At 38.4% G+C, this 27,577-nt stretch overlaps 1 protein-coding gene across 4 annotated transcripts in view; it reads right to left on the reverse strand.

Annotated features, from left to right (window-relative positions):
• PEX7 (peroxisomal biogenesis factor 7) overlaps positions 1-22,140 on the reverse strand; it is a 45,494-nt gene extending 23,354 nt beyond the window's left edge. For 3 of the 4 annotated variants that reach the window (XR_011049202.1, XM_068412498.1, XM_068412507.1), the window contains exons 1-7: positions 21,723-22,140; positions 20,640-20,697; positions 18,960-19,110; positions 14,407-14,484; positions 13,991-14,099; positions 4,331-4,437; positions 3,815-3,928 (exon numbers count right to left, since the gene is read on the reverse strand). Coding sequence is in view for 3 of the 4 variants with exons in the window: in XM_068412498.1 (XP_068268599.1) it covers positions 3,815-3,928; positions 4,331-4,437; positions 13,991-14,099; positions 14,407-14,484; positions 18,960-19,110; positions 20,640-20,697; positions 21,723-21,936 (831 nt within the window). In the remaining variant the exon portion in view is untranslated. The remainder of the gene's footprint in view (positions 1-3,814; positions 3,929-4,330; positions 4,438-13,990; positions 14,100-14,406; positions 14,485-18,959; positions 19,111-20,639; positions 20,698-21,722) is intronic. The other variant, XM_068412520.1, reaches the window with a different exon arrangement.
• Between the last annotated feature and the right edge of the window lie 5,437 nt (positions 22,141-27,577).

Consider the following 27,577-nt stretch of genomic DNA (forward strand, 5'->3'; position numbering starts at 1 on the left):
ATGGGAAAATTGGAGATCAGCTGAAAAACTAAAGGCAGTATAACATGACTTCATAATTTCCCCCTCTCCTGCAGGGCACTTTATGGGACACACTCTTCCACGGACTCTTGCAGACAGGTCTAAGAACTGCAGCAATAAGGATGCAGTTAAATGAAAAATGTTCACCTCGGCTCCAGCTTTTTGGCACACCCTCAGTTTCCAACTATTTTAAGGTCTGTATTTCTCAACAGGAAATACACAAGCCATTGACATAACTTCAGTTTGAAATGCAGGTGCCCTACATCACGCTTCATAGGTAAGATTCTTCCTGCCAAACTTCCAGTATTATTCACAGCTACTACAAAGTCAAAAGCTAAGCCTGGGCTATTGCCACAACTGCCCAAGTTGCCAAGAGAGCAGTGTATGTTGTTGCCTGCTGAACTCTGCTCACAGTTCTCTTTACTATAGCATAATTGAGGAATGTGCATGCTTGAACTTTAACCTCCCCAGATTTCCTATAATTTTTCTGGAGGGGAAAAAAAAAAAAATCACGACAAAACACCTTTTTTCTTCTGCACCTCAGGAATATGAGTAATAAAGGGAAAGAAGTCTGATGGGCAGCAAAAACCAATGGCACATTTCCCACATGCCCCTTTTGCATCTTTGTCCACATAGTTGCAGATGAAGCAAAAACACCTTGTTAAAGCTGAAAAGCTTTGTCATTAACCTTAAATACCCTAGCAACTTACCTAAGCAAACTCTGTCAAAGTACTTAGCAGAGTGCTACACATAAAAATTAAAAGAATTTGCATAATGTCTTTCTGCTACAAAGAGAATATTTTAAAATTCTGTTCCACTTAACTGTAAGATACTACAATTTTATCATCTGAACAGTTGTATATAGACAGAAGAGACACGTATCATCCACCCTGACCTCTAATATTTCACAGATCATTCATCCAAATATCTTTTTAGGTAAACTCAAAAACCGTAACTACATTTCTGTATAAGAGATGTAAGCCAGCTAAGAATATGAGGCAGCCAAATGCACCAATGTCAAAATCTCCTGAAAAGGGCTCCAGTTGACCTTGGCATGCTGATAATGCCCTGTACTGCAGTGAAAGACCACAAGAAATCTGCAGTAATCCTGACAGTATTGTGTTGGGTTAGAACTCCTCGCCAGCCTCCAATCTGACAGTCAACACAACCCTGAACAAGTGAACAGAATACAAGAGACAGACAACTGAAGAGTGTGATTTCGTGGTTGGTTTAAGCTAATTTAAGAGTGCACTGCTGCCAAGACTCATGGCCTTCCCTTTCCCTTCCACTTCAGGCTGTGTGCTCCTGCCCCGCTCCTTTGTGTCAGGGCTTGCAATTGTGTGGTTGAGCGACAAATTGAGACAGCTTAGTGATCCAGACAGAAACTAGCCACTTTTAGGGACAGGATTTTCAGTCAGAGCAATCAGCTGAGCCAGCCTGCTGGACAGCTTTATAATTGCTAGTGTCAGCACAATGTAGGGGAAGGCACATCAGTAGGGACAGCCGCCTCTATTTAGGTAGCATCCTGGTTTCTCTCCATTTAGTGTGAGTGGTGAGTTAGACCACACAAGTGTAGATATGCTGCACCACCTCTAAGTGCTGGCCCACATTCTCATATCTTATGTCCACAGGGACCACGTTTATCTTGAAACGGAAGTTATAAAAGGCTGCTAAGATGGAAGAGAAGTCATGCACTCTCACATACCTCTTCTTTGCACACGTATGCATATACAGCCTCTCCACCATCAACTTAAAGCCACCCAGTGAACTGATCTCAAAGGTTGGTGCAAAGAAAGTTCTACTGCTGGCCAACTCCTAATAATCATTTCAAGGCATTTTAAGAAAACAGGGAGCACGACGGGCCACAAAACGGAAACTCAGATGAGACGGGATAAGAAGATATATAAAAGATACCCTATGTGGTCAGGTCAACAGTCTTCAAGCCCAGTGCTCTATGTTTACATGGAATCTTTTGTATTTTAGTTTGCACCACTTGCCTCTGGTCCTCTCAGTAGATACCACTGAGAAGAGTCAGGCTTTGTCTTCTCTATTTCCCCCAATCATTCATACACAGTGGTTAAGATCCTCCCTAAGCCTTCTCTTCTCCACACTAAAAAAGTCCCAGCTCTCTCAGCCTCTCCTGGTAGGACAGAGGCTCCAGTCTCTTGACCTTTTTTGTGGCCCCTTGCTGGATTTGTTCCAGTATGTCCACGTCTCCCTTGTATTGTGAAACACAGAACGGGACCCAGCACTCCACATGCGGTCTCACTGGTATGGTGAGTAGCGGGGAAGGATCACTTCCCTCAACCTGCTGGCAACGCTCTTCCTAATGCAGCCCAGGATGATAGAGAGTAGAGAAATCAGAGATGCTATCCCTGTCTAGCTCTTCTAGTATCTGTTTATCAACCAGCTGCTATCAATGAACCTGATGACACTGCCTGCCTATGCAACCTCATGTGCAGACAGCTAATCCAAGAAGCCTACATTCTGATGTGTAAAAAGTACTTCCATCTGTTTGTAAACCCATCTTCTGCTAGTTTCATCCATTGTCCTTTAGTTCTGTTATCACTGGTTATGGTGAAAAACAATTCTGCATTCACTTTCTCCATTTTACCATGAAAACAATGTGCTATGAATCCCTTAGTGGCAGAACTGTTTTTAAAAGATCCCACTAACTGTCAGAGAGTAAGAATATGACAGTCTCTATTGATTGATACCATACTGATTCATCTGTCTTAATGGCTGTCAAATTGGAGTTGCAAAATGATCTTGTTTAAAAAACAAAAAAACCCAAACAAACTCAAACACCACTGCTAAATGGTCTTCTGCTAGGAAGAACATTTCGCAGAGCCAGATTAGAGCATGGTCATGCAGGAATTAAATTAGAAAAGACTGGACAGCCACCACCAGTGGGGATAGCAGGCAAGGGTGGCTAGGATAAGGAGGAGCAGGAGCTTCTCTATCTCTCTGGCCACAAACAGGGTTTGTGATATGGAACCACTCCTTGAGTCACACCCTTTTCTGACTAATTACAACCCAAGCGCAGTAACTTTTAAAATTGTTCGAAACACATCAAAATTTCGAAGGTCATGTGAAGCAAAATACTGACCCAGGACAATTTTTTTCTGCCAGTTCAGATTTCTATTAATAAACATACCTGTTCCTGAAAGGCTTTAAAAGGATCAGGTATTATCTGACTAATATAAAAAAAATAATAAGCACTGACTAATATGAAAAAAGGTCATTGTGCATCTAGAACAAATTCCAGTTGGTGGGTGATCTAGTAGTACACAGATACAGTATAGTCATCTGTAGCCTTTCATGCATAAAGTTTCAATATCTCTTTGAACATATTAACATTTTCTTTGTATACACAAAAATACATATTCACAACGAGTTCTATACCTTGCCTTCTGTGAATATTGACCCCTTGTATGTAAAGAAAAAGGCAGAGCAGCATTTAAAAAATGAATAACAGTATTTTCTCTATCTCAAATTTCCCCTATAACTTAGCTGAAGTAAACCTCCCAACCTTCTCTCAAGCTCTCAAACACTCCTCGTGGAAATACACTGACTTTGAAGAGGTTATTTACTTTGAAATCCCAGCAATCTGCAAAACATCAAAATGTTTTACAGTGCTAAACTGAAGTTTCCAAGAACAGTCACTGTAGCACCTAAAATCTTCAATACCTGTTGTTTTTTCCCTAGTTACTAGATAATATAAAATACTACTGCTTTCCAGAAAAAGATGTGTAATAATTCAGTGGTGATCAATGGGGAATAAAATACAACTTACTTTTACTCTTCTGATAGCATAGGTATGACCAAGCAAGAAGAACACTGGTTGTCGGATGTTCCGCAAATCCCAGCCTTTCAAGCTACAGTCAACTGCACCGGTTACCAGCAAGTTCTGATGATTTGATAAAACATAGATATAACAGGACAATTTAATTATTAAATTGCAGTGACGCATATGTTGGCTACAAAAGTTAGATAAATCAAACAATACAGATGAATATATCGTGTATGTGGTCTCCAGTGTGTAAATTAAAGAGAACAGAGAAATACAAACTGTTTCTTCACTATGGACTATTCTGTCCACTGGACAAAAGAATAAGCAAAACCTCTGTTTACTTGGGCCCGTCTATCTGTTGGAACAATGCTCTTCTGAAGATGTGGTAGTGAATGAGAGCAACAAAGCAACTAGACATACTTTTATAAAGAGAAGATGCATTAATTTTGCAGTAAAAAACCCCCGCTATTTAATGACAGTGGTTCAATTAGGAAAACAGCTGGAGGAACAGGTTTATACCTCATCGTATTTGCACCAGTCACAGCTCAAGATCTCAGCCTGGTGGGCCGGTATCACAAGTTTGACTCCTGCGGTTTTCACATCCCAAACTCTTAACGTCTGGTCACCTGAAACAAGGATAAATTGATTCAACATTGTTGAATCAGTTATGGGCTACAGTTAATCCACTAGAACTTAGTAGACAACTGTTTCTTAGCTGTATGAAATACAAACTATTATGTGAGGACACTCATGCCAAATAAAGCAAGCACATTATAGACACAGAGGTCAGACTGATACACAAAAGGAATCAGAACTTACTATTGCTCTCTCATTAGAAAAAAAACCCCTTAATTTTATTACTAACACTTTCATTATTTTTTTTAAACTCTGATTTGATTAAAAGGAGACGGGGTAAAATACTTAAATAACATTTAATTAAAGTAGGAGCTTAAGGTCCATTTAAAAATGGACTTAGAAGACCAGAATCATGAAAAAACTTTCTCTGCAAGCCAGCTGAGAAAAAGTACCTCGACACATGCTTTTGGAGTGCAGAAAAGTGAACTGTATTTTAAATGCAACTTATCTCCAGATCCTTTCAATGAAAGGAAAATATAAGACGCATTACCTGTACTCATCATGTGCAAAACCTGCACAGTACTCTCATTTATTGAGGTATCGGAAGATAAAATCATTCTGCTCTGTCACATATACTAAAGGCAACGTCTGCTTTAACCTCGGAGCACATACACACACCTGCACATGTGCACGCACACACACAGAGGTCTTCATAGAACAACGAAGGAGTCAAGCTTAACTTAAGAGCTGTGAATCACCTGAGCCTCTCTCTTTACCTCCAGCCATAAATAGTCTTTTACTCCTAAAGATCTTCAGCATTTGTGTATACCCTTCTTACAAATTCAGTTCCTAATGGCTTACAAAGACACAGAAAACTGGATCAGCTGACAAGACAACCATGCTTTTCAATTTCTTTAATCGTGATTCTCTCATTAACCCTGAATATTTAGTTTTGTATGAGCAAAAATGGATTCTCCAGCTCATTTGTTTACAGAGAAAAAATTAATTAGAGTTCATGATTATGCCCATGTTCGTTCAAGAGACAAAGAAATCACTAGAAGCTGTATCCAAACATCCACGATTTCTACAGAAAGCATGTATCAATACTATCTAAATAAAAACCACACAATTTTACCTTGCTACTGAAGAAATTACTGATGTTTCTTTACCAGAAACACTTCTGGAAATCCTCAAATTGGTTATCATTAATAATTATGATTTTTGTGCTGTTCAGATAAAAGCATTTTGATGGTTTTAGTGCCCAGTTGGTCACTGGCCTTAAAATATACAGCTGGGCACACAAGATCATAGCTCTCCTCAGGAAACTGGCAACAGTTCAAGCAAAACCATCCCTAGAGTCAAAACAACAATATTCCTATTGCATGAACTACCAGGCCCTGCAGACTTTGCAAAAAGACATAAAACGTTTGGAAAGTTTGAATACGAAAAGAAAGCTAACGAGAGCTTCGTTCCACCACATGACACAAGACTGGCCATATGACTGTGGTACTACACAGATCACGGGAAGCTTTGCTCTGATGGTTGGTTGGCTTTTCCTCAGACTCCATGACTGTAAGAGATATGGTACTCTTGGTGGATAAATTCCCTACCTGTAAGGTGCGAACAACACATGATTTCTCACAGTGTTCACTCCCCTCGCGTATTTTAATACTGTCAAGAGCAAGACTGCTGCTCAGTATATGTATTGCACTCCTGACAATGACACCCTGCAGTCAGCTGAAGCCCCAAACACCACCACAGTGCTCATAAAAACAGGGCAACATATGGAGAGGAACAAACACGACCAGCAGGATCTTGGCAAAAAAAAGGTAGTATGCCCATCCACCCACCATTAGTCTTGCTAATCCGCTTGCCTGCAGAGGACACATTTCAGTTTGAGTCTTAAGTCTTTCAGAGATATTATAATGGACTTCTTAAAAAGCTTTTATTTTAATTTCATCAGATAACATGGATTTGAAGGGGAAACACATATTTCACTACAGACAGGATCATTTTTCCCAAGCAAATAAATACATAAATCCACGTGAATTAGAATGAACTGCTACAGAGATGGGCCACAGTAGCATTATGAGGGCCAAAAACATTTGGAAAAGTAAGTTACTCAGCCAATAACAATTTTGACGCTAAATATACAATTGCGTCAATTATCTCTTTCTGAAATAGAAAATGCTGACGCATGAGAAAAATAATTATTTTCCCTTTTTTTTTTTTTTTTATTTCTTTGAAAATGCTAGACTTAGCTGTTATTAATTCCGGCTGGCACTATTTGTGAAATGTTTTTAATGCAGTAACATAACATGCAAGTGAACCTTTTTGTGAATAGAACAGACTGAATTAAAGTCCAAGGCAAATCCAATTTTTCCATTTAATCTGTAAGTGGAAGAATCAGATTAATTAAAAAAAAAAGCTGATAAACAGTGTAATCCTGACACATTTCACATTTTAACACACTTTTTTTTTACCTCAAACGTCTTTCCATGACTTCACTATATATATATATATAAAAATAAATATATATATATATATATATATATTTTACATTTCATTTCAACAAAATTTGCTGTTAAAATTTTTGGAATTTCCACATTTCCATGATTCCTTCAAATCTGCAGTACAAAGGATGCATTTCTTCCATATGGTAAAGCAGAAGCAGGATAACAGTAATAGAAAGTACAAGTAAAGCACACCTACCTAGTACAATCATATTCACTAAAAGGCACTTCCAGTTGGCATCCCAAAGCAAGCAACCACAAAAGCGGCCAACATTTCCCCCACAAAATATTTCTATTTTTGTAAGAAGCAATTTCTCTATGGCAACAGATTTTTGCTGGTCTGTTAGATAATTATGATTCCAGATTTGTTTGTATATTGTACTTGCTTTCTTTCACTTTAATGAATATTTGTGAAATCTTGGACGAATCAATAGAACTACACAATATACACTCATCTATTCAAAATTTTTGAAAGAGATGCTAATCTACAAGTACATCATCCCCGTACATGGGATAAAGACTGCTAATGTGAATGACAATGTATGATAGTGAAAAGATACAGTTAAATTAAGATTTAAATTTCATGTAGGTTTTATACTGGCTTTTTACTCACAGATGTATTTTACCCAAATCCATAAATCATAATCTCCCAGGTCCTGTGACAACAACCAGCTAAGTAATTATTGTCAGACAGCGGAGAGGTACAACATTAACTATAAAAAATAGCTAGGTATTTGGGAGATTAATAAAAACCCAAGAAACCTTAAACAATATCTGAAGGCAAAAAGGATTCTAACCAGGACAGATACAATGTTTTTCAAGAACCAAAGTACTGTTAGCTTAAAGTTTTACTTAAAAAAAAAAACAACAGTTTGTTTTTTTTTTTTTTAAGTTCTAAAGCAATAAATCTGGTCTTCTGACATTGTTCTCTCATAAAGAGAAAAAAAACCCCAAATAATGTATCTTTAATTTACTATAGGAAAAGAATTCAACATAAAAGACACAAGTACTGGCATATATGTTGTAACATCAAAGAAATCTCTATTAAAGTAAGTACTTCCGCAGTGCCATTGAATGATTACAAGTTAACATTACTTACTTGTATGTATTTTTAAATACTAAACCAGATAAAATTATTTAGCCAGAATCAAATAGCAAATCTGTGGGAGAATAAAGAGCAGAACCCAAATCTCATGACTCTCAAAACCAATTTTTTTAGGCATGTTAAAATGGTCATGCTGTCCATTTCTATCACAGACAGTATAAGCGAACCTAGAACAGGATTAATACAGCTCATGAGATTCCACACAAAGAGACAGAAATACAGTGACACAAATAGCAGCTTTATTTAAATCATCCAACAGGACTCTACTGAATGCACGAAATCTATTTCCACATAGCACAACCTAGATATCAAGTAAACATAATTACCAGTGCAAACGTACTTTCCAACTGGTAATTTTTTGGTCTGATACAAAATGCTGTAAAGCTAAAAATCAAAATAGCTTTAAGTTATTTCAGAGAAGACCTCAATGTAGTCTTTTTTCTGAAAAGAGTAAAATGTTTAAAAAAAAAAAAAAAAAGAACAGTGAAAACTTTTATTTCAGTGTTTTCCAATATAATTACACATAAATCTTGGAACAAAATTTTCATTTCAAAATTGACCTAACTTATCACTATTATTAAACCATTCTTCAGCAAATGCCAGTATTAGCTAGATACCTAACTCTAACCCAAATGACCCAAAACATATTAATTCATTGTAAAAAACTGTTACTGCATTTTTCTTCTCAACACTAAACCACTATTTTACAATATGAGATTCTAATATAAAATATTATAACATTAAAGTGCTTTATAGTCTAGCATGTGCTACATACAATACTTTACTATGGTCAGCACATACCATAAACTGAGGGCCAAACTCACTTCCTGATAAATATTTCAGCTTGCATATTAGAGGTTGATTTAGTAAAGCTTACCAAGCACAAGACTTGGGTGACTTCAATACTGTGCTAGCATGTCTGGAAGCAACAGATTGCAAATGAAAATACCCATCTCACTTGATTACATAGATTTAACACAACAAAGAAAACAAGTAAATTATATTTTAATAGTTTCTAGCATAAACAGCAGTTTAGCTAAACTGCAGCAAAACACAGTAACTCTGTAGTTGGTTTGCTCGCTAGATGTTCGATTTGTACAATAAGGTGCCATGCAGTAAACTGAAACCTCCTTATTCTTTTATGCCTCGAGGATTTGGATTCCAAAAATAACCAAGTTTCACAAAGCCTTGAACCTTATTCATGATGGCATTTCTTCCAGCATATTCAACAAGCAAATAACCAGGAAAGAACTCATAAAAAGCAAAGAGTGGACCCACACCACACACAAACTACTAACCTCTAGTAAAGTGTTTTGGAACTCTTGACAAATGACTGTCATAGCAGAACAGAAGATTATTTCCTTCAGTTTTTTAGGAATCTGAACAAACACAAACATCTCTGGAATTACTTATCTGCAAGCCCCACTCCCCAATAGCTCCTTGTTTTGCCCTGTACTACTTCTGAAGCAGGAATGTAAGACGAAGCTTCAGAAAGCTGAAGTCAAAGACCTGACAACCCCAAATTTGGTCCAGGAACTTACACATGGAAAACATCTCTTTATTGAGGAGCTTCACTCAAGTCTATTCCTTTCCAACTAATTCAGTAACCATCCTCTTAGTGGATGTACACCTTCCCCAGCTCATTATTTCATGCAAAATAATTAGTTCATTCTTAGTTTTCTTTCACAATTTGGATCCCAAACACAGAAAGGTGTGCAAAGACTACATGCCAGCCTGATTTATGAAACTACAGCTCGACAACCCCTTAACTACACACATTTGTCACTAAGAGACCAGTAGGCAAGAAGACAAACTTTTTAAAAGGCAACTCACTATATCAGGGGTGGCAATAAAACAGAATACGAGATAAACGAAGTTTTTTAATTTTAACCTTAAAGTCTAGCACTGAGTACAAAGGCTTTCAAAGAACGGAGGCTGGATTTTCAAGTTCATTTGTAAACCAGCAAAGCTACAGTTCCCAACCACATTTTGTCAACATAATAAAAATTTCTCAGAAATGATCACACCTGGTTGTGGTACGAGAAAATTTTTCGCCCTGGGCTTTCAGTCTGAAAAATAAGTCTTTGAGCAAAGAATACAATTAATTGATCTAAATACTGATGAATACAGACATTATCTTGCAGATTTAAGAAACACTTCTTTCCCTTGTTCATGATTTAAGATGATATGAAAACTATGTATCTGCCCTGCTCAGTAAATTTAAGGAGTGTAGTAATGATTTAAAAATGAATGCAGCATTAAAACTGAGGTCCCAGTAGCTAAGATAAAAACTAGCAGTCATTCTAAATCTGGGCTTTGTCAAACCCAAAACATTCATATTCTCTTTTGTCAGTGTCATATCTGTATTGAAAAATACTACAGTTATGCAGATAAGGGTAAAAGTCATTAATTACTTCCCACTGCTAAATTTAAAGGGCAATAAAACCAGCTGATACTATAAAGGATGCTTTCTTTATAAACCACAGGACCAAGCATTTGCTCTGTAGTCATAGAGAATCGTTCACTAGAACTGATTTATGTTTGACTATATACTAACATTGTGTGCATTTGGCCCCTTCTTTATGTCTTCTCACCATTTTGCTCTCTGGGTAAAACAAACAAACAAGAGACCTCCTGGGCAAATGACACAACAACTCATTAAACCCTTTTAGCCATGATGATGCTGTTAAACATTTATGTCACTTCTTTATCGACATTTTCCACATCACTGTTTTTTCAGTGTAAGGCAGACATTTACCAGGGCTCTGGTTTGGTGCCGCACGTACACCTGAACATCCTGCTTATCTTATCAGCTAAGAAATTGTTACTGACATCACAACATCAGTTATTTACATATACAGAATTAACGGTTTAACGGTTTGTCCTGTTGCTATTAACTCCCAATTTCAAACAAAAAAACATAAGCCATTTACTTGCTTTTTGAGAGTACAAATGATTGTACATGAAGACAACAGCATCGTAAAGTACCTCACACATCCCTGTAAATGTTAAATGGAAGTGTATTAGATGCTGAATAAAAACTAATTTAACCGAAGCATCAGACATATTTATCTTCCGTAATTCAATTGCATTTTATTGTCCACTGCAGACAAACTTAGTTTGCCTGTATATATTCAGATCAAAGACTTAATGAAGCAAAATAACCACACTTAGTATCAAATTCTTCTTCAACTGCTTTATATTGCAGTCTTAGGTTTCTCATTTTCTTCACTCATATTCTTTTTCTAGTCTCGTAACAGTTTGAGAAAGTGTCATATTCCAAAAGCAAAGACTTAATCTTATTAGCTTCAGGCAAAAGTTGTCTAGGCACATAATGGTCCTTCTGAGCAGCTATTTTACTGTGGCTTGCGGTTGTGTTTGGTTTTCTGTTTTCAGTGTTCACAAACTAATCCTGGCATCTGTGTGGATTCAAATAAAGGCAGAAAAAGGGCAGGGGTGAGGCATGCAAAAGACACATTTTCAGGTACTAACTTTCAGGACAACACAAAGTTGCAAAAGAAGAGACCACAAAAACTTCAGGTCAATGCTTCAAGCAAGGGTATCAAAGAAGGGAACAGCTGTAAATTTGACACAGTACTATCATGTTGAAATGGCAGTTTTTCCTCCAGCTCCAACTTTAGCTCAATAGAAGATCAGTCATCAGTTAAATTAAGCTTTCTGTCCCATAATTTTTTATCATCCTTATAAAGTGTGTGGATCACAGCAAGTTTCAAATGAGGAGGTCCAGCCTCCTGAACAGTTCCACTTGACTTGCATCACATCTTGACTGACAGTAGAATGCCATTAAACGCTAAACAGTGAAGTAAACTCTCTGAACATAAACTGTCCAATATGCCTTTCTTACACTATGGAAATGGCATTTATACCAGAGCCAGAGGGTCATGAGTACTTCTACTACTCACACAAAGAAAAAACTCCCAATATGTATTTTCTGTAGTGAAGTAATCTTATCAAACCACAGGAAAATTCCAGTGTAAAGAAAAAACAAAAGTAAACAAAGAAACCTTTTCCACATTGGCATGTCGTGATTTCTATGCAAGATTTTTGGTTTGAAGTTATTTCATTTAAAAGCACACCAGATGTTTTATTTTGGAAACCATAAGAAAGTTCACTATTGTTTCGAAGACTTCATTTTCTCTTACCTAATGATTTTACCCCTAGCATTACACTATAGGATTTTTATTTCATACCTGAGTAGTACTTACAGAAGAAAAATATTGTGTCTTTTCTGCATGTTGTTTTTCCTATAAAATACTATGGAATCATCAGTCAGTGAAAACCGACTGCAATTAGCTTCAGGCTCCAGCAATGTATGTTTGCCCCTTTCAAGAGTCAAAGTAAAATTCACAAAAGAATAGGAACTCTCTAGTGTTTTAGTCAAAACAGAGCAGCTGCACCCACTGAGTCATTCAAAGAACAGATCAATTGTATGTTGCTGTACCCAATTTCAGTACCACCACATAAAGCATCTAACAATCAATGCTTCCCAAAATTGTTCAAGTGGCAATGTATTAGAAGAGAGTTTGGCTTAATAGCCTAGAGAATCAAATTTGAAATAACTAGCTGGATCAGTAAAGTCCTTTTGCTCATCTAGGATGTCAGAAATTTTGTATGAGTAAGACTACCGTAGAGGGGAGGCTTCTGAGCAGGAGTTTAAAGAGATCATACCATCCCCTAGAATTTGCAAAAAAAAAAAACACTAAGCACTGTTTTCTGTACTTATGTTTGACCAAATGGTACTCAGCTAGTATTCTGTAGCATATAGTTGCATTTCAGGAGAACTGTTCATACAGCATACAGGGCTCAATCCTGTAAGTTTCTGCACACCCTATTAGATAGGTACCTCACCAACTGTTACCTCAATGAATCTTCAAGTAAGTTGAAACTATCTGTGCACGAGCATCTGGCTTCCAAGCACTAGTATGTTAGAACAAATACATGTAACTTGTTAGTCATTCTAGTTCAACTCTGCAAGCAGAGTCAGATGGAAATAGCAAGACTGAAGTTTTCTGAAAGCCATGTGCACTTTTTCATCAAACTTCACATGGAACAGGGAATACCAGTATTCTGTGTGTACTCACTGTCTCTCTTTAGCTTCAGTAACAGAAAAACATATTTATACTTGCTTACTATCTTGATATAAGAGGTAAACAATTTCTATTTAAACCAGTACGGAAGTCCAACAGACTTGAAATCAGATAAATTTAAGCCACTGGAGTTCATCTACCAATATTTGTATTAAAGCAGTGTCTTACTGCCCCTTTAGTTCTCAAGCAAACTCCATGGCTCACAGCACCCCTTGCTGTGAGCAAGGGGTCAGCAGTCAGGCTCCAAGTCTCACTCCAGAGCTCTCCTTGTGCCTGTGGAGCAGGAGCAGTGTTTGGAAAACACTGCCACCTCACCATACAGTCTCTTTGCCTCTAGGTACACGCAACTCAATTGTGATTGTATTGACCAGCAAGATTCATAACACTGACCAAAGCAGAAAAGTAAAATTGATTATTACCTTTCCCAAAGAACAAGGCATAGAGATCTCCAGCAGTACGTAAAACAGTTCAACGGGAATTTACTATCTTTCTCACAGAGCTAACAGTCTACTGACACTTGAGAGAATTTGAACAAAAATGTAAGCCAGACTACAAAATAAAGCATATAACATGATTTAGTGGTCAATAACATGAGTGAGGTAAATGGAAGACAGTTACATAAAATAAGAGAAAAAACTGCCACAAGGTCACTGAAGCAACTGCTAGAAAACTGCTGATTCCTGTTTAAATGGCCAAGAGGATGATTTACAGATCGTAACAGAAACTACAAATCCAGCTGCAGCAAGATGTTTAGCTTTCCTTCTTCCACTTTTATGTATGACACACACTACCATCTGCTGGACAAAGTCTGAACTAATCCAACAACATAGAAGTTTTTTTATTTATGTTGTGAGAACCCCTTTACCATCATGTTTACCTGAGGCAGATGCAAAACAACCTGGGATGTGTGGAGACCATATAGTGCTGTAAATGACCCCTTCGTGACCTTTAAAAGTGCATAACGACTTCCCCACAGCTGGATCCCACTGAATAAAGTAAAAAGAAAACTGTTGAGGTACACATTCAATAAGAAAGGAAAGGGTTTCATACATAAAAAAGCTTTATACATAAAGAAGAGACTAAATTAACTTCTTTTTACCATGTATCATGAAAAGCATTTGTATACTTAAACTGGTATCAACTGAGAGATAAAGCAACATCTCAGTTAAAACACAATTTCAGCCTCAGTGTATAAATAAAAAGGAAAAGTGAATCAATGCTGCTTCTTAACACAAAGAACTATCAGATCCAAAACAAATCACATTTTTCACCTTCAGCAGAAAACCAACATACCAGCTTGGCTGTTTGATCCCATGAACCTGACACCACTAGCTGCTCTCCTCTAGTTTGGCTCCAGTCAACACTATATGCCTATAAATGATATAACAGCCTAGTTTAGAAAGTGCATTAGAATACAAGTTTGAGACTCTAGTTAGCCAAAATTTCACAAAATAGACTTCAATTTGCAGACTGCATCACAATCAGCTAAAAACCCACACCAGTCAAGCCCCACAAAGCTGCCAACAATGCCATTTACCTGAACAAAAATTAAATTTAACATCTCAGTCTGGCATTAAAGTTACATATAGGCTCAGAAAAGTATCCAAAAAAGTAAAGATGGGCCAAAATGGAGGGGGAAGGGGGGAAGTTGTAATAAAATTCACATAGACCCACCATCACTAGAAGTTTCTACCACTGTAAAAAGCCATAATTCAGGCTGGTTTCTTATCTCTGATCCAGTATTATTCAAATACCTACAGTTTCTAATTGCTAGCAATGTAAATGCCATCTCTCTTCACAGTTGACTATAGAGTTGACTTTGAGGTTTTAGCTAACAATAAACACTTTTTTATGATATCTAATTCTCATAAGAAATACAAGCCATAAAATACTGATTTTCATCTTTTCCAGGTTCTATGACACTCTCTTTTTACCATTCATATCCTCAAACAAATAAAATAAAACTAAAAACTCAACTTCCCTTATGACTAATCATTTCAGCTATTAAGAAATTCCTTTTCAGTGTAGTTGAAATAAGCTCTCTCTTCTCTGACAGTTGATTCTAATGCCTGTCTTGACAGAGGATACCTTAACTCCATCCTTCACTGCTGATTTTTCAGCTCTGCTGCCTCAGTGAAAACAAACACTCTAAGGTAGTTCTTCAAATTACTTCAAATCTTCAAATCTGAAAGTCTCAAGAACACATACAACTTCCATCTTCAAAGGCACCATATCTTTATCTACATGATGGAAGGTGCGTTCTATCTAGTTTTACATCACACCAAAATGGCTCAATAAGCTGCAGTGGGACATGAACCGTTTCAGTGCTAAGGTGGACAAATATTAGCTGAAACAGTTTTATTTTCTTCACCTCCTGACCCAATCAGACCTTCCATGACACTTATCAGAAACATTGCCACTACCTACCAGTAGTAGGTGTCACCGCTCTCAACAGTTGGGCCACTAACCACCAAGGCTTTGTTCTCCAGCTGGGATGATCTAGCTCTAGCACAGCACTGGGTCTAATCTGAAAGTCAACATACTAGATGCTGTGTTTGTTTTGCATAGATGGAAATGTGCATTCAATGGCAGCAATCCTGTTTTGAAGGTGAGAATGTTTGGACCTGTGTCACCAGACAAAAAAGTAGAGAAGCTAGACTGGAAAAAATCCAGCAAAAGCCAAAATCTTCTATGGAAAGTGTCCTGTATGAGAAAGGAAACTGAGGCATCATTTAGCTACTTCTGAGCAGTCTCCTTCCTAAGAAATCTCTCAGTCTATGCTAGATTCAGCTTAAATCAACTGGTTTTCATCTATTTGCTTATTTCCCATAAGTGAAAGGCAACCACTGCCCACAGAAAAACAAAGTTCATTATCTGAAACTTTTCTTTTTTATTTTACAATGTCTGACTTCCCATATACTGAAAGGCATATGGCTCTGGCACCATTTGTGCTAGCTCCCCTCCTTGAGGAGCTTATAATCCAAATGTACAAGACACTCAGACAGTACTTGACAAAAGCCAAATAACAAACTGAGAGGTAGTTCTTTTGTTTGTTTTTCCAAACTATGCCTTTACCTCTTGGCTTTTCTACTCTTGTCAGCTAACTACCAGTACTACAGCTCACTAAAACACCCGCCCTTTCAACCTGACCCCTCCTATTAAAATAAAAACAAAGGAGACACACAAGTACCTGCTCATATTTTAAGAATGGAAGACATCACAGTTCTCCAAAGTGGCTCCCAAGCTCCTCACAAACATTAGCCTCTCCCCTTCCCCCTGAATCTGTGTGATGGCCTGTGTTCAACTCCTAAGCTGTTGCTGTTAGGAAAAGCCCCTAAACGTACCACTACATACTATGCCTCTTTCACACAACAACCTTGTGAATTCAGCTCTGTTGAAGTGTCTGGCTCTCATATTCATGTCAAAGATTTTCCAGAAAGAAATAAGTCTCTGAGAAATACGCGCTTGTGTCACACAACTCACCTAGCCCCACACATTTGGGATGTATCAGATCTACTGCACAGATAAGGCAAAGTGCACATATGGCTTACAGCTCACTCGCAAGCTATCAGCACACGGATCTGTTGAACACGTGTTGTGACACGGATCTGTGTACGTATGGCAGACATGGCTGGGACTGCTCAGCACTCTGCAGCTGCATCAGAGGCAATGGGACCCGGGCAAATTCTCCTTCAGGCAAGAATTACAAACAGAACAGACAACAGGCTCAGAAAAAGCAAGAGCTGTTTTCCATTTGGCATGTGACAGGTCCATGTAATGGGAAGAGAACGAAAAGAAGGTGGTGTGGAGAACCAAGTAAGGTTCACTTTTCTTCTTTCCTTTTCATGCTATCATCCAACATAAATTTACAGACACTTCAACAGAAGCTGTGCTGAGCAACTGGGAAAGACTAATAACACAGCATAAACCTAAGGTGTTAATCTTTTAGTGTTTTATCTTCAATCATAAAATACATTAACACTAGTTTATGCCTAAACAGCAGCAAGAAATGCCTCAGGGAAGATGAAAAGATGATGGAAAAAAAGATGTAAAACCATAAAAAACAGTTCAAAATGAATGTTCAGGCTCACTTTACAAGACAAATTTAATTCAAGTATTATATTCTCTCACATTCCAGTGAAACGTCATCAAAACCAAAGTAAATTTGACTAATTTATTCATGAGATTCAGCAGTCGGTTAGTGCTGGAATAAAACTCATTGTCCTTTGATAATACAGATGAGCTTTTAAATTAAAAATGCACATTCTTTTTGAGGAAGGACAATGATCTCATTTAGAAAACAAGAAACAGATCCCTGTCAATCTTGCATTAGAAATATTATAAAACGCAGCGACAAAATTGTCATTAGAAACGTCAGGCAGGGATTAAGGATGATGAAGGTAGTCAATCATTTTAAAGAGCATTGTCTGCCAGTGTTTACCACAAACTATTAGGTATATTCCCCCTGAGATCTATCCTCTTAATGCATGTTCATAAAGAATCAACACAAACCTTTTGTATCTCGCAACAAACACTCAGCCCACGTGTCCTATACTGTCTAACTCACGGTTGAATGCCGCCACCTCCCCATGCTACCTGCTAAACTAAGACTTGGACACATAAATGTTTACTTCAGAAACAACAGATGGTGTAGCAGAACCAAAATAAACTTATGAACAGAATTTCAATGAGAAAATGATAGAGACAAAAAAAAATATTTTGGTATTATGCTTTGCCTACATCTTTCTGTTACTACCATCAGCCTTTGAACACTATCATGAAGTCCTGATCACAACTACAAACTCATTTCTCAAAATCCTTTATTTACATAGCATATGTATTAAATGAAAGTAGCAAAATTAGAAAGAAATAAGGTACAGAAGACGGACTGTCATGTAACTGCAGTCACTCAGCTTTTAGCTTTGTGCTTCATATCTGAAAAAATCTTGAGGTATTTGTGAATACAAAACTGCATTCCTGCCATAATTTTTTATTTAATACATATCCACTAGATTATTTTATTCAGATTTATGTCATTTAGATAAAGTATTAGTAACCCAGGCTAAAATTGATTGCATCTAAAGTTCAAAGACTTGACAGAAGTGCGTGGAGAGTTAGAAGGAAAGCATGAAAAAAAAAAAAAAAAGGCTAGAAAAATCACTTGGGGAAAGATAAATATACTAAAGCATAAGTGTCCTTAAAAATATGCAAATACATTTATGAACAAGAATGTAACATTTTTCTCTACCCATACTGCACTGCATAAAGAAACTGAGATTTTAATAAAACCAAATGCAATAGTATCAAACCAAGCCTAAAAAAATACATGCCATCCCAATATTTGACTACCGTTATTTGAGTAAGATCTCACAGATGCTGGGATGGAAAAGGATAAGCAGTTCCCAAGTACAACAGAAGTCCTAAGGATCTGCATAATGTGTATCACTCTATATCCTCAAGGATAACACTGCTATATACATCAGCTGTCTGATTTAGACCTATCCAATAACGCTCTTTAAAAATCACAGCACGACTGCAGTACTTTCATACAACACAATGATTACTTACCCTATAAGAAAACACAAATGTTATTTCTGAATATATTAGTTTTATGTAATTAAGCAGTACCCACTACAGCATATGAATGCACAAACGAACATGTACAATAGGTAATTTGCTTTATATTCAAAATAATGTTAAGTTGTAAATTCAAACCACGGACCCAAACAAAGTTAAAAAAAAAATCTACAACAAAACCCACTTTTGATTACAAGTCCAAAAAAAAAATCTTTTAATAATTCAAACATTACATTGTCCATTAAATTTTTCAAGTTTGTCTGGTTTACCTCCTGAGTGTGCTCTTTATAGACTTGCAGCGGACCTTTGGTTTTAGCTGTATCCCAGATTTGCAGAGATCCATCTCCGCTAGAAGTGATCAACACATTTTCATTATTCTCACTCCAGGTCACATCAAACAGGCCATCATTCCAGTCAAAACTAAATCAGAACAATAAAGATATTTGTCTGTGAGAAAGCAAGACATAAAAGTCTGGACTAGTTACATGCAAAGACAGTATTTCTTTAAATCACCCTCTTTACCATTCTAAACAGCATTTTTATGTATTTGAGTTTCCAGTAAATCTCCTTACAAGTACCTTACTTGTTATAATGTCAACTTTTACAACCGCATGCCAGAATAGCTTGATTAAGTTAAAGCATAAATGAGCCAAGGATCTTCCACACACATAAAATGAAACCTGACTTCAGTCTTACTTGCCAGGCAAACAGAGAGAGACAGACGTACCACATGTCTCAGTCTGATCTACGGTTTCTCCAGCATGTTGCTAGAGAGGTAGGAGCCCTTTGTCTGTAACAACTGTGGTAAACAAAGAAATAAAACTGTTTGTGTTGGGAGAGTTCTATCCAATCCACAACACCATTAAGAAGCTGAGTCACAGTGAAAAACCAACAGAGAGTGAGTCATGAACATATTAAAGATCTCTACACTCCCTTAAAAAGGGCTTTCAACACACCAACAATTCTTCATGTGGGATCAGATACCATACATTAGTTGCTCTGCAACAACTATTAATAACCATGCTGTTATCTGATGGTAAATATGAACTTATTTACCCCCTTCTCGCTGAAGGTTCAGCTAAGCTCAGGTTAAACTTCATGGCACCCTGCAGTAATGATGAGGGAAAGGCATGCACACAGAATGTTTTGATAGCGAAAGTGACCCAGCTTATGGCTTGGGAAGTTACAGGACTTTCTATCACAAAATAAGTGGAGTCACTGGAGACATAGAAACGAACGTACTAAACCAGAGCACTTGGCAGAAATAACAGTGTTGAACAGCTTCAAAGAGTTTTGCTTTATAATTATGAATTAAAAACAGTTTATCTGAATATGATTAACTTTGTTTAGCATTTCTAATTCTGCTCTCTTAATCTAAACAACTGCTGTTTCAAAACTTTCTTTTTTAAAAAACTTTTAGGTCAATGATGGTCAAGTATTAAACCCCCTCCTCCTTCCTAACCCTTCTCCTCTCATCCAGAACACAAATCAAACTCCTCTCAAACCCTTAGAATATTGGATCTCCTAGGAAGGACCTCCATGACTTTACACAGCTTCCGGCTCTATTTTTGGTATAAGCCAATCATAAGGGCATAAATTTAGGTGGCAATGCACTGTTCCTAAAAAGCTAAAACTTTTAATTTCAAACTAGGGCAGAGAGGTTGCTTTTAATTTACACAGTTTTCTGTAAAATGGTTTACACTGTGGAAAAGGTGCAACCCAGATTACTTCCTATAACAAATCTATGCAATGTAAACCTACCATTTGTATGTAAATACAAATATATTCATTTGTATGTAAATACAAAGACATGTATTCAGTAGATACTATAGCATGGATACAATACTTTTTATCACTAACAATAACCCAAAATATTTGGGTTGTGTCTTGTACTCACAGGTACATAACAAGTTTTTCTCTTGCAAAAACAAAACATAAACCTATGTTACCTCCTGAGCAGAACAATCCCAGCTTCATTTTGTTCCAGCACTGCCAGAGCTCCACAACCTAAATGAGCAAAATAAAACAGAACATCACAACTAGTTCCTCCACGCCAAAGGAAACTACTGTAGTTCTGAGGTAGCTACAATGTGCAAATACAAAGAGCAGCTGAACTTTAAGAGGCCAAACAATTAGTTGCATAAATAAACATCATCTTGTCTCATGTTCTCCAAAACAGTAATTAACTTACATCAGATTGCTTTTTTTGGTTGTTGGTTTGTTTTTTTTTTACTACAGTATACCTGTAGATGAGGTTGGAAAAGAAACAGCTCACATTTTCCCCATGAGCCTCACGTTACAGACATACCAGCAGGGGGTTCCTTTTCATCTTTCTGATAACAGAGCAGACATAACACTTCTTTTCCCCCTGAATGTAGTAATACAAACGCAGCTCACCAGAAATTAAACAAATAATTCACTCCTGAGAAAACACACATGGGTACTGCTCTCCCATACCACTGGAATGTTGTCAAAGTAAGTCCATATTTAGAAACCTTATTTAAAATGAATGCTTTCAGGAGCAATACTCCCACTGGAAATGAAAAAGGTCCCAATGCTGAGAGAAGCTCATCTCGCCTCTTCAGTGGGACCGTGGCGACACCAGGGCCTGTCTGCACACTCAGTGACTGAACCTGGAACAGTTAAAATTTTAAGCAGAAAATATGTTCAGACATTTCGTTCACGTTGGGTATGTCTCTACTACCATATTTATTCTCGACCCTATAAAATCAATACTCCTCTGAGAGGGTCTTGTGAGAAACACCACCAAAGCAGCGGGTTTGTATTTTCGCAAGCCGGCGAACCCGGCAGGCTGGGGACCGCCGGGGCAAGCACCAGGCTCGCCGTCCGCTCCGACACCAGCCCCAGCCCGGCCACAGAAAACAGACGTTGTGCCAAAGCACAACAACATCCCAACAGGCTTTTACAGACGCTGCCCGCCGTTCCGGACACACAGACTTCCAGCCACACGCGAGCCCCCGTGAGGAGCCGCCACCGGGAACGCGTTACCCCCCGCCCCGCTCCGCCCGCACCTGCGATGCCGTAGTTCTGCGCGGCGGCGCAGGCCACACGTCCCGGCCAGTAGGGCGAGAACTCCGCCGCGTAGCCGTGCAGCCCGGGCAGCCGCAGGGTACCGCCGCCGCCAGCCGTGCCCATGGCCCCCGCCCGGGCCGCGGCCGAGGCGCGGAGGCCCCGGCGGAAGCGCCCTGCCCGCCGGGCGATACTGAAGCTGCGCGCCGCCGCCATCTTTGGCGATGGCAGAGGGCGGCCCGGGACGCTGTCAGCATGGCAGGCCGCGCAGGCCCCGTCCTTCTGGGCTACAGCGGCGGGCCTGGCTACAGGGGTACGTACCGCTGCCGCCTTAGAGGCCCCCCTGGGCTCCAGGGGAACTGCCGGCGGCCCTGGGTGGCCACCTCGCTGTGCCTTGCTGCGCCAGCCACCCCCCCCGCCCCCGGCTGCCGGGTCCCGCCCTGACCGGCTCTGCAGAGGTGGTAGCTGCAGACTTGGGCCTCTGTGATTTATTCCTCCAGTGCGGCCTTGTCCTCTGACCTCTTGAGAGGAAAGCTGTAAGTTTAGGAGCGCTTACTGAGGAATTTATCACTTGATACTGTTAGGCTTTCATACATATCCCAGTGTGATTCACAGTAACAGTTTGTCATCTGGCCCAGACCGGGCCTCTGACCACTCACTGCCCGTTTCTCATGATAAACAATTATGCAAAATGACCTTCCAGTGAGAAGGAGGTCACTGCCAAACTTCAAAGACAATCCGTTCTTTTATATGCCATATAAGACATACATCAGCTCATTGTGTGTGCATCAGCTTGAATAGATGAGATGTTTCAAATGTAGTATAAGTATGTATGTTACCTGTCATTTTTCCTTTTAAAAAGCCCTTCTATTTCGTTCTCTGATTTCTTGGAAGGGATGTGCATATTATAGCATTCTGGTGATGCAATTGTGCTTTATGGAAGTCCTTCTATGAGCAAACTCAAGTTTTCTTATACCCTTGACAACTTCTGTTTAAGTCAGTGGGAATTTTGCCTTTGAAAGGAAGTGGGGGAGGTATCAGGCTTAGAAAACAAGTATTTCCCCAGAGCAGCACCTGCAGCTTTTGTTGTATTCTATCCTGTGTGTGATACACAGGACTTTAATACGGAGATTATTCCAGTTGGACACAGACTACCCTAATTAGTTACAATGACCTATGTATGAGTGTCAAGCTGAAAATGCAAAAGTATTATTTTACATGTTAGGAAGGTACAGCAAAGGCAAATTAGTTTATTTAATCAAGGTTACAGCATGGATCTTGGAGGATAGTTACGTACTCCTGCTACTCAGCCTTATATTTAAAACTAAACCTTGACTACAAAATCTATTGTAAAGTCACACAAATGTCTAATTGCTTAAACTGGCACTCAAATGCAGATCACGGAATTAGGCAGTTCTACTAATTCTTTAATCTCGTGGTAAAAATTAAAACAAATATGTTTATCCAACAGCCTCCAGGATTTTAGAATAAAAGCAATCCAAATTCCGTGCAAGTGAAGCTCAATTTAATGTATCCTTTGAATTATCACAGCAGCTCCCAAAGCCTCACAACTGGCAATTTATAGGCTTAATTTATCGTCAGACATCATATGAGATCAGATTTTTTTAACCCTGGGGCAAAGAAATACCTCTGTGTCTGAACTGGCTGCTCCAGGCCAAATTCCACGAATTTTAGCCTCTGTGGAATCTTTTAAAATCAATGTATCTTTTCAAAATGCAAGTTACAAGACAATTTTCTGAGCAAGTGTTTTTAAAGTAATTGCCCTTTGTGACTGGGATGTCCATAACAAGATTTGGAAAGCTACATGGCCACCACAGTGGTGCAGTAAGTAAATTTGGACACGGCCATTTGCGAGGTGTTGTTTGGGAGTCAAGTGCTTGATGGTGTGAAGTCCAGTTACTCTATGGACAATTTATCACTGATATATCTGAGCATTGGAAAGGTTTCATCAAGTGCATTTTCAAATCTAGTTGATCTTTTGTAATGAGCAAAATTCCACAAAGAGGTTATGCAAACAGGAAACAGTTCTTATCAGTGGCTCAGCTTTGTTTTAAACACAGATTAAAAGAATTTTCATAGACCTCAAGATCAAGAAGCGGATAAAAGGTTACAAGGAAGTCCTGAGAGAAGGACCAGTTCCCAAAACAATTTTTTTCACAGACAAGCTTGTGAATTCAGGTTTTGAAGATCCTTAGAAGTAGGAAGCAAAATAACAGTGAGTAAAAAAGTATTTGCATAGGAAGATTTCAAGGTAGAGAGAATAACAACTAAAGAAACGAAAGCTAGTTTACCAGCAAAGAGAGAAGGGCCCACAAGCAAAGCTGCTAAACATGACTGTATTTCCTCCTCAGCCTCTGGGCAGCTGAGTAAATTCGAGGAACACGAAGCACCACCAACCACAGCAGCGTTTCACATGCAGCTATTGAGGCGAACGGCCGGCCAGCCCCTCTGTCCCCCGGCTGGCTGGGAGCAGGCGGTAGGTGGCAGCCATGTTCCACCTTGCCCCCACAGCCCGCCCTTCTGGGGAAAATGCCCCATCTGCACCGTGATTACTTTCTTCCTAACACAACATTTCTTCAATGAATCAAATAAATGGAAGTTGCTTAGTATGTAGCTTTTAGGCTATATTGATGCCGCAGTCACTTCTCTGAGCTCAGCTCACAATCATACCCCTCGTTAACGTTAGAATGGGTAGTTGAGATGCTTACAGCAGTATCTCCACATCCAGTTCACCACCCTTTCAGTCCAGTGAGCTCTGTCCTGTTACAAACACATGTCCCTCATTTCCTCAGCTTGCTAGCTGACAGTTAGCTTAGGTGTGAGTTGAGCTGGTAACCATCACTGCTGTATACACAAACCCTGAAAAAAAATCTGACTGGTCAGCAGAAACTGTTATCAGGAAAAGCTCTAGTCCAAGTATTTAAAGAAATTATTAAAAAATATTTTCTACCAGAGAAAGTAGATTGTGAGCTATTCCCTCATGCACAAGGATGGGTAGCTTAAAATACTGAAAATACTCAGGGACTGCAGTAAACTTTTTCCAGTCTTGTAGTTACTGAGCCATTCATTAGGCTTCATGCTATCAAGATTTTCTTCTACAACAGTGAATGTTTATTGACTGATAGAAACATAGAGTTGTTTCCAGCTGAAATTCCCATAGAGTCATAAAGCTGTATGAGTTGAAGCTTTAAGAAAAGCATTTAGTGTCCCAGGGTTCATGGTAAGATTGCAAAACTGGCAACACTGAAAATAAACAAATGAAACTAACCAAGGGGGTTGCAGGAATGAATGCAAAGGGAAAATGCTCCCCTCATATGGGGAAAGTGAGGGTTGTGGAAGTTGGAAGGAAGAAGCAGTTAGCACAGAGACTTTTCTGGAAGTTTAAAACAACAAAAGAAGCAAGAGGAGGGGAAAGATGCTGGAGCAGAGGAAGATTTAGACGAGATTTAGAAAGAAGCATGAGAGTTGTTGTGGGGGAAAAGAGTGCGGAGCAAGAAGAGTGCACATTCTTCACCATGCTCCAAGGACAGTCCTGACTGATGAAATATCCATCCCTGACCATGTATCCACATTGCTCCCCTCAGTTTTTGCTGACTGCCATTTATGTGCACTGTGCCATAATTTGGTAAGCGGATTCCTCATGTTATACTGTTACATGATCAGCTGCATCCCTACACAATGGCCACCAGTCTCTATTTACCTACCCCTTTGTACTTAAATATTGCTTTAAATGTTCAGTGTAATAATAGATGTACTTCATCTTAAAGACTGGCAGCTGACTGCCTTGTAAGAAAATATTGCCCTCTCTCTATTGAACATAAAGGCTACTTCTGATTGTCTACAGTGATATACTTAGTCTAACTTTTTAGGACAGTTTTTAGAAACAAGTTTTTTATCTCCATTTAATAATTTCTACTGCTCGTGAGAGTTCTGGTCTAAAGCTTACAGAAAATCGCATTAGTTTATGTACTTTCAATACCTCATTTGGATTTTTTGTATCTGCAAATTTCTTTACATTCTTTTTTTTTTTCTGTAGTTAAATAAGAGGGCCTTAAAGTATGGATGAAATTTAGCATCCATTTTAAACCCAATATCTGAGTGACGTATTTTAGTCCATTCTATCAATTCCATTAGCACTACCATAAACAACATTCAAAATGCAGACTAGTCTAGAATCATTTTTCTCCCTCTACTGGACACTGATGGCCATAATACATGATGAATATAATTTGGACAGAGTTGTGTTAAATGCACATATGTGTTAAATTTCATCTCTGTAAATCAGAATACATTGGAAGTACTTTTTTTGGTCATGTATCTTGTTTACGCTAGTTTGAGGGGCTAAATCAAGCCTGTGGCATCTGTCATACGCTGTTTGTCACTCATCAAAAATTGCATTTATATTTGCAACTCATAAAGTTGACAAATTATTTGATGTTAAAATTATAATTATGACTGAACCTAGAGGCCAATGATGTATAGCTGTAAAAACATATAAAGAAGAGAAGGTCATTATTTCAACAAATTTACAGCCAACTGCTTGTTACAAGTTTTTGTCGTTAAAAAAAACAGAGACAGAACAGGGCGATACTGAATCGTGATTACATGCAAACCATCTGGTGCTAAAGATGTTAATTTTACAGCACTTGAGAAACAAGTGAACAAGGTAAGTGTACTTCTGGTAACAAATGGGGTGTTATTTTGGTTTTAAAAAAATCTTTGGAATGATTATCTCCTAATCAAACTTTAAAACTCGAGAGCTCCTAAATGTCTGATTGCTCACTTCAAAGAGTTAACGGATTAAAAGATATATTTTCAGTTTTTAAAAATGTGGGCAATTTGTGTTTGTTATTCCAGATTCAACAGCATCTTTATTTTCTTTTCCCTGTTTAGGGCCCAACCTCACTCCCAGCCAAATGAGTAGAAAAACTAACTTGAATTTGGAATAGATGCGGTACCAATAATGACGCAAGCCTCACAAGTCAGTAATGCTAAGTGGAATAGCATGCTGCTTCCATCTCCTTTCAGTCCGAGACTTCCTTCTGCACTTGACAAACACGGGCTGTTCTTGAAAACAACAGAGACATATTGTTCTTGCTTCCTGTAAGGTGATGTAACTGCAATACCGAATGGATTAACACTGATTCTGCATTTTGTGGAAAAAGACATTATTTAGAAAAACACTGATTGCCATTCAGACTGTAGCAAGACACAATAACTTACCATATCTGGCAGGTTAGCAAATATTAACTTTTCCTGTAAATTAGTCTTTAGTTAGCTCGTCATCTTCCCACCCCGTTTACCCATTTCTTATCAGCAGAAGCAAATGCCAGGCATATCTCATCGAAAAAGGGGACTGCTCAATGCAAAAGCAAACAGAGCTACTGAAGGTACTGCACTGACTAATTTTTCTAATTATTCCAGAATTGATCCTCAGTCTACAGAAGTCACGGAAAACAACGATCCAGGAGCAGGCTTCGTGCCAACATGTTGATTAGTCTTAACGAGATTAATTTTAACAAGATGGACCGATTTATATGACATGTAAACATAACTATAAATATGTAGAGTACTATTTTTTCTCCTTTTCTCCTGTACCGACTTAATAGAAATTCCTAATAAAATAATAAAAAAAAAAATCATCCAGTTCCACAGTATTTGTGTTCAAAAACAGACTGCAGAAGTCACGTCGTTTCCTTTTCAAATCCATTTTGAATTCCTTAGAGATTCACTCTTGGCCTGCAAATAATCTGAAGGTTTGGGGTGTTCACCCTTCACCTTATGTATTATTTCAAATGTCAAAGGATCTTCTCCTCAACTGGGTGGCCTGCCACAC

This window comes from Nyctibius grandis, chromosome 1, assembly GCF_013368605.1.
Source record: "Nyctibius grandis isolate bNycGra1 chromosome 1, bNycGra1.pri, whole genome shotgun sequence".
NCBI classification, from domain to species: Eukaryota; Metazoa; Chordata; class Aves; order Nyctibiiformes; family Nyctibiidae; genus Nyctibius; species Nyctibius grandis.